Genomic DNA, 8,711 nt, shown 5'->3' on the forward strand with positions numbered 1-8,711 from the left:
CTGTTAATACCTAAGTCTTGGGCCAGTTTAGGATTTAATGTATTAGCCCAATCAATTAAGCCTTTGAGCTAGTGAAACTCAACTCAAAACCAGCCCAAATGCCCTGTCCGGCCTCAATTTAAACGACGTCGTTTGGGCAACTTTCAATCAGGACCGTCGAGGTTTCTTGATCGGACGGTCCCGAAGCCCACATCACTTGATATAAATCTGTCCAAACAAGACCTGACCACCCCCCCCTCAGGCCCCTACCTCTCCATCTCTCAGAACCCCCCAACCTCCGGTATAACGCCGCCATCCGCCGCCATCCTCCGCCGTCTGCCGCCGGCCGGAAATCGCCTCCGCCGGCAGCGTGTGTCCAAATTCCCCAAAATTTACACCACAGCCTCCTCTCCTTCTCCTCATTACGGATCCAAGCTCCGTTTTTCTCAAATCCCCTCCAAACCTGTCGAATATCCAAAACCCTAGCACCGCCTCCGCCGTGTCCGGCGGCGCCACCACCCAACCACCACCAAATTAACACCCTTGAACTCCCGTCTTTCCCTCTTTCCAAATATCTAACTATTTTCCCCCAAATCACCACCAAATCCCTCGAATTTCAAATCGAAAAATGGCCAGAAACCCTAAGTTTGTAATATTGGGATTTCTTCCGATTTTGGGCTATAATAGCCCTTAATCATGTCACATGATTAAAGGCAGTTATGATCCAAGAATGCCAAGGAAAACCCGTCAATTTTGAGGCCAAACCATATCAGTGAGTTCTCTTCCTTCTTCTTTGTTTAATTTTCTTCTTTGCTTATGTTCTCATAATTGTTAAGTTCTGGTTAATTTTCATTTCTAATTTTGGTCAATTTTGTTCTGGTTTCGTGTTCTGATTTTGTGCTTGATTTTCTTTCTGATTTTAGTTCGTTTGGATTTCTGATTTTAGTTTGATTTTATCAAAATAGGATTTGTTTCAATTCTTTTTTCTGTCTTGAAATTGTTAGTTTCTGCTTCATTTAAATTTTAGATAATAGTTTACTCTTTTGTTTTCAGTATCCCCTCATGGTTGTTATTAGTTACTAGTGTAGTATTCCTTTAGGTCAGCATTTAGTCTTAATTAGTTATTAAGTTCAGTTTGGTTAACTTGGTTATAGTTGAAAATTTGTTTGTGTTAATTAGAATTTTTAGATATTCTTATTAGTTTGATTGGATATAGTCGAACCAGGATTGTTTGCTTTAATTATGGCTAAATTTTTAACTAAGGTAAAAGGGGGCTGGGGTTATAGTTCACACATAGGCTAGTAATTTCAGAACTAATTCAAGGGTAAGTTAGGCATTTCAAAGAGAAGGAATCTTGTAGTAACTAAAAAAGAATTACCTAGAAGCTTCTAGAATAGGGCCCAAGTTAGATTTCAGTAAGTTTAGGATAGTAACTTGGGTAACAAGTTAAAAAATAAGGGACTAAAAGCTGAAAATGAGTAAGGACTAAAAACAAAACTAAAAATCTGAAGGTAGCCCTAGGCTTTGCCTATAAAAGGGCACACCATTGCCTTGTTTTGCAAGTTTTGGAGAGACCTGAAAAATTCCCCAAAAGTCTGGAAGCTCTGAAAAATCTGAATTTCGAATTCCAAAGGCTAAATCTGAAATTTAGAGTTCGAAAGTCCTTTTAGATCTTAGATCTTCAGAAAACCCCAAAGATACTGTTTTATTAAAGCTTTTCCTCAGATTAGTTTCAAATTCTAGTCATCAGTTCGAATTTCTAGCTTAAATAAGACGAAAATGACTTGAAACACATGAGTTTGGTTTGCTGAAGCTTCAAAAGCATCCTGGGTGCAAATTCGAGTCTCTTTTGGTCCAATTGAACTTATTTTGGTCATCTATTGGATGTTGTGATTCTGTAGTTTATTCCTGGATTTTGTGAAGTTGTTTTGGTTCTAAAATTGTTCCTGTTGCCGTTGTGATCACTGCTGCTGTTACTGACTCCTCTTTCTTCATTTCTGTAACGTCCAGGTACATGTCCTGACTTCGAAGCAATGTGAATATCAAGTTGAAAGTTGAAATAAAACTTGCTGCATGATTTTGTTGTAAAATTGTGTTGTTAGATATTTTATATTTCGAATAGTGTTCCGTGATTTGTTAATGTCTTCATTGTAAATAGATAGACTGTGGACTGTATGATTAGGATTGTTTTGGATAGCTCTCGTGTGGGACTGTTTAGACCTCGAAATGATGAGATATAATGCTCAGTGACAGTAGATCTATATTGTTTAAATTGATAGCTTGCACACTTGATCATAGTTCATATAAGATAAGCTTGTTAGGTTAGATGTAAGATTTAAATTCGAGTTTCATCATGCTGGTTCACAAAAACATGAAAAATCACATGTCAATAAAGTTATCTGCGCATAAGTCCGTTACTGATTCATTTCAATAAAAATCGCATTTCATCTATTAGCTTAAACGTTAATTTGTAATTTTCTGTCCTTTAAACTTGAGCTATAATTTTCATCCTTGAGCAATTTGAAATGGATGTGGCATTATCTTTTGTTAAATTCAATCCTGATTCCTGCTCAATATTGGATTCTACTTGAACCTTGCCTCTGGGCTCAAACACAAGGCCCAGATGGTCGTTATTAGCACTATGGTTAAAATTGATACTCCAACACACCTTGGGCCTGATTCCTTCGACAATGGGGGCCAATCACATATTCAGATTAAGATTGTGAGATTTTGATTCAAACTCCTCAGCCCAGTGTCATTCTCGATTTGTACCCTTGAGCAGGCCCACTTGATTGACCCTCATCCAAGCTCTACTAAGATTCTTTATTTAGGTTGGCTTAAAGGCCTTAATTCATAGCTTAATGTAATATAAAATTGGGCCTTCGAGTTAGGTAGCGGATTCAAATTAAGAGGTTTTCCCTTTTGTTTGAATCCGGACCTGAACTTGAAGCCCGAAGTCCGTATTGTTAATCAATTAGGGCCCCTTTTTAGAGACATTCCATATTAGAAAACAATAGCCTTTTTAAGATGGCCTTTAAATAAAACGAGGTGAACATCGCCAAACAAAACACATAAATTACGGGGCCCTCACTAATTGTCTATATTAAAAATACTTAGAACCTGGGGCGTGCCGTTTAGCTAATTTCACAGCCCTCCGCAAAGGTAATAAGACGTTAGTCGCTTTAGGCACGCTTTTAATAATTATACCTTCCTAAACTCGGGTGCACATTTATGTGACCCAAATCCAAATCCCAACGAAGTCGAAATGTGTCAAAAACCGTGGGTGCATTTATGTGACNTTTTCCTCGATTTGGGATTCAATTTAAACCGGTGACTTGGGACACCAAAAGCCAATCCTATCCCAAGTGGCGACTCTAAAAAATAAATAAATAATCCCATTTCGAATAATGTCACTTTAAATGGAAAAACTCCCTTATACATTATCCTTCGGGGTAGGTGTGTAAAAAAAGGAGGTGTGACACTGTTCTATTTCTTTTCTTTTAATCAAGAAAATCAAATACTCCAATTTTTGGTTGAAGGAGGACCAACTTTACAACTTGCAGTTGACAAGTGACTTATGATACCACAAGTGGTGAAGCTACAAATTTTACTAAGAATGTTCAAAATTTAATATATATATACTATATATATATATATAATATATATATATATATATATATATATGTCAGTAAGGAGTCTATAGCTGATCTCAATTTATTTAGGATTGAAGCTTAATTAGTGTCATTGTATGAAAAGTAATATTTACCCATATACATAAATCGTGCTAAAAGAGGACTCAAAGAGGGGCAAAGAGAAATTCATAAAGGGAAAGGAAAATGATTCTCCTCACTTTCTGGAGAATCTTACATACACTCTTTTAACTTTCCCTTTTCCTTCTTTTAGTCATTTGTGGAGTTCCCCATTTTCCTTTTTCTCCATTTGTCCCAACCCTTTTTCTAGATGTGAGACACACTTTGCACCTTGAGAGTAATTTATTGTCCTAAAAAAGTGTGAGTTTGCAGTTCCAAGTTGCAGTAGTAAAAAGCAAAAGTCTAATTAACAACACAAAACTAGAGCAAAAAAGGTAGCCCGGTACACAACACATCAACTTTAACGCAGGTTCCGGGAAGGGCCGCACCTTAAAAGGTATAATATAGACAACCTATCCTAATACAAGCATTAGTGGCTGCTTCCACAACTCGAATACGTAACGTATAGCTCACATGGAAACAACTATACCGTTGTTGTAACACTCCCCTTCGATACAAAACTAGAGAGTTAACAACAATGCTTTCATTTGACAATTATTTATTTAAAATGTGTATACACACTTAGCAAAGGTAAGAGAACCTATTTTCTCATTTCACAAAACTCAACTACCAACAGCTAAACCATCTGCTGCAAATTTTATGAAAAAAGAACATCAATAACTGACATCTAACATTCATTACAACTATCCCTTTTACAATTGCAAATTCTAAACAAAAAAAAAGTTGACAGACGAAGAGGATCATCGTGGTGATCGCTGACAACCTCCGGGGAGAAGGAATCGAAACTTATCTGCATTTTCAATGACATATGTAGGAAGGTGAACCGCGGATGCTGAGCGAGGTATTGATCCCATTTTCTTGATCAATTCCTGAAAAGAATACTCCTCAGGTAACATATCATAAAGATCAGCTCCCTCACAAATAAGCTTCTGAATTCTAGAATGTTTTAGGAAATTTTTACGTCGAACTCTGTCCGCGTGACTATAACCAGTCATTTTTAATACAAAATCTTGCAGATGCCGAAAGCAAAAGCTACAATGCCACCCTGCATCAGAAAATATAACATCCGTTTGGCGCGAATGTCTGTACTGAGTCCACCTGTTGTAAATGTGAATAGTAGCGCGCCAACTACTATAATCAACAGGGAACTCAAAGGAATACATGTAATGTCTGAGCTCAAGATGCAGGACGGGAGGAACCCCATCGCACCACTGCAGCAATTTAATAGTGTGTTGGCTCGGGATTTCATCCGTGTCTGACATAATGAGAAGGTCGCCATCAGCAATACCAGCAACTTTAAGTAACCTGTTCATCGCGATACGCTGCTGTGCTTCTAGTTTAAAAGGATCTTCGTGTGAACCAGGGGACGCAACACGGCCAGGAAACACACCGTGTACTATCTTTTCCTCAGCAAAGGCAAATCGTTCGCGATGATCAGAGAAGTACAATGGCTTTGGGATTCCAGTAAAAGTAGTATTGGCTTCCAAGATCACAAATTTTGTAACATAGGGATAGAGCTCGCGCCACCTTACTTCGAGCAAGTCTAACTCGTTGCTGAATATGATCCCATCAAATACGCGACGTGGTTCAGAACGTAGGGTCCATCCGTGTAAGCGACAAAGATTATCCATCGAAACGTTTTCAGCATAATAATGTGGCAAATGATCAAACGGAGGTGGAGGTTTGTCCCAAAGCGGGCGGAAAAAATAGGAGATTTTATGGCCGTGGAGGTAAACACCAAAGAACAAAATCGGTAGAAGTATCAAGAGCGCGATAAAAACAATTTTTTTACGAGATCGTCTGGAGCTGAGGCGGGATTGTCTTGGGGCCATGCGATAACACGGCAGAAGTTTGCCAAACATTATCTCCTCATTGTTCAAAACTTCTATAGTCTGCATATTTTTCAGATGAGTTAAGGAAAGAACACAAAGGGACTCTGTATATATTATTTTTGTATAACTCCGTTTAAGTACAAAGAGCAATTCGGTGTCTAAAGAGAGGTCTTGCAATGTTAAAGTAATATTCTCCACAATTTTTCATACAAGAAAATACGTAGTAGCACCTCTATTTATAATAGTGCAAAACTAGTTTGACTACTGAAATACCTATTCTTATATTATTTTGACTACAAAACCTAAGTAGATATGGATTGGATAACTGCAACATATATCAAATCCTAAATAATTTAGGTTTCCTAATTCAATTTTGAATTAATCTTCTAACATAGGATTATATTATTTTGACTATATAGCCTAATTAGATATGAATTAAGTAACTAACATATATCAAATCCTAATCAATGACTAATATCAAATACACTATGACTAGCATATTTGTAATTGCTTCTTAATTAACGTTAATCATTAACTAGCCAGGTGAAACAAACAGTATCTCAACTAGAAGATATTCATGCAAATACTAATTTCAGAAGGAACCTGAATTAAACAGGACTTCGGAACTCCAATTTTTTTATATTAACAGGACTTAAACCTAATTTTTTTTTTTTGTGACAAATTACGATTGAGAACAACGGTAAAGTTGTCTTATAGGTCACGAGTTCAAGCCGTGGAATCACCCATCGATACTTGCATCAAGGTAGGCTGCCTACATCACACCCCCTTGGGTACGGCCCTTCCCTAGACCCTGGGCGAACGCGGAATGCTTTGTACACTGTCTTTACCAATTGAGAACAAAATGAAACTTTTTATATGCAACCAATATTTTTTGATATTCTTTTCCCAAAGCAATTAAATGGAGATTATGAATCATACCACAAGAACCAAAAGTCGAGTTTGGAGGAGCCAATTTGAAAATCAGGACAAAATATAGCAAGAAGTAAACTAAGAAGATCCATCTTAAAGCCACTCTGCCACCTTATATGCTGAAATTTGTCCAACTTTGGACATGCAATTCCAGTAAATCATTCCATCCAAATGCTTCCCTGCAGATATGACAATGCAAGCAAATTTTCTGAATTAAGGTTGTTGTATTCTTGTAAACAGTAGCTACAATAACAACGACAAAAAACCCAGTGTAATCCCATAAATAGGGTCCTTGTAAACAGTAGCTGACTCAGAAATTCTAACAAGAGGATTCGAAAAAATGCAAACTTGCACAGTGAGTGGATATACTTAACTATTATAAAACCACAGGAACTGATTGTGTATATTAATTTGCTTTCACTTTATATAATTTTCTCAACTTCATATAGAGTCCTTAATACAACAAGAGATGACGACTATGAGATAAGGTACAGGTGACGTACGGTGTAATTTTTCGACTAAGGGGATTCAATTGAACCGCCTTCGACACACTTAGGTATGCATTGCTTGTAAGAATCAAGTGAGACATCAACAACAACAATAACAAAAATTCATTGTAATCCGACTAGTGGGATCTGGGGAGGGTAAAATGTACGTAGATCTTAACCCTACATGAAGAAGGTAAGAGGCTATTTCCGGAAGATCCTCGGCTTACGAATGATAGAGAGAAAGGAGTAACAACAAGCAACAACACCAGCAAACCAAACAGAAATTCGAAGGGCGAGAAACAATAAGCAATAACAGAAATCTAAAAATAAGAAAATACAGGATTCTTAAATTTTCATGAAAAACTGTCTCTTTTAACATAACAAACTAAGATTTAAGACAAGATGCCAAAAAACAGAACATTCTAAATCTGGTAAAAGTTCCCATGAAATGATGAAAACAAAACCATTTCCCCCAGAAATCAATACTCAAAAGAATATACCAGTTGTCTTTAATAAGTGAAAAAATATTTCATGAATATACAGCCATTTCCACAGAATTCAATAAACAGCAGAATATACCAAGTGTCTTTAGTAAGTGCAAGATGATTCTATGTTTACAAATTATCACATCATTAAATTCCTTTCAGCTCTGACCTAATATTTCCATACTAGCAAAAGGGTAACACATAGAATTTACCCAATGCAACTAAAAGTTGAAATTTTGTTAAGTTTCACCTGAAACCCAACTTCATTTATATCACTAAAATCCATTCAAAACATATTGAAAACACAAAAAACAAATCCAGATTTCAAAATTCAAAGACCTAAACTAGCAAAAAAAATGGACAAAAACACAAGAAAGAAGCTAAATATGAACAATAAATGATATTTAAAAAACCTCACCTTTAGTGGAAGCTGCAGAGGCTGAAATAACAAGATTTCAGGGCCTAAACTAACGCTCAAAAGGGTATTAATATGTTAAATATGAATATTGTATAGTAATCTTTAAATATCTCAATGGGTACCATATAATTGGGAAAATGATATATGAGATGTGTGTATATTACTATGTAAAGATATTTGTATGAATATGTAGAGGACAAGAAAGGAAGAAGAGAGGAAAAGAGCTTGGGGCTCAAATGGCATGAGTTATGACAGAGAGAGGTTTGGAGAAAGAAAGACTTGTGTAGGAGAGAGGTTAAAGGCTTTGAAAATGGCAGCAAAGAGTTGGGATTGTCTACATGCATGACCATGAAATGCCTATAGTCTTTGACCAATCAAAATGAGTCACTATGCTACTATAATTCCTAAATACTAGTAGTACTAATAATGACTAGAACTATAATGATTAGACCTATAAAAAGTTTAAGGTGCATTTAAAGATTGAATTAATTAACTTAAATATTGGTGCAAATATTGTATACAAATTATTACACCATCAATTTAGTTTTAACTGCTTATAACAGATTATTTGTTATTTTTCAAGTTGTAAGATCAAGTTTTTTTTAATTATAAATAGATATCTGTTATTGTAGGCGATCTTAATTTGATGGTGTAAAATATTTATGTGCAATCGATGTACAAAATTTAAATGCTTTAAGCTATAGGTTACGAATTCGAGGCGTAGAATCAGCCATTAATACTTGCATCATGATAGACCGTTTACATTACAACTCTTGGGGTGCGATTCTTCCTCGGATCCTGAATAAACG

The 8,711-nt window shown here is 36.2% G+C and overlaps 1 protein-coding gene across 1 annotated transcript; it reads right to left on the minus strand.

The window, feature by feature from the left end:
- Positions 1-4,252: 4,252 nt before the first annotated feature.
- LOC109217075 (beta-1,4-mannosyl-glycoprotein 4-beta-N-acetylglucosaminyltransferase) lies at positions 4,253-8,183 on the minus strand. Its single transcript, XM_019381304.1, has 3 exons — positions 7,903-8,183; positions 6,521-6,690; positions 4,253-5,641 (listed from the first exon to the last, which is right to left on the minus strand). Exon 3 carries the CDS (start codon positions 5,609-5,611, stop codon positions 4,490-4,492), a length of 1,122 nt encoding a protein of 373 aa, XP_019236849.1. The 5' UTR covers positions 5,612-5,641; positions 6,521-6,690; positions 7,903-8,183; the 3' UTR covers positions 4,253-4,489.
- Between the last annotated feature and the right edge of the window lie 528 nt (positions 8,184-8,711).

This window comes from Nicotiana attenuata, unplaced genomic scaffold (assembly GCF_001879085.1).
Source record: "Nicotiana attenuata strain UT unplaced genomic scaffold, NIATTr2, whole genome shotgun sequence".
NCBI lineage: Eukaryota > Viridiplantae > Streptophyta > Magnoliopsida > Solanales > Solanaceae > Nicotiana > Nicotiana attenuata.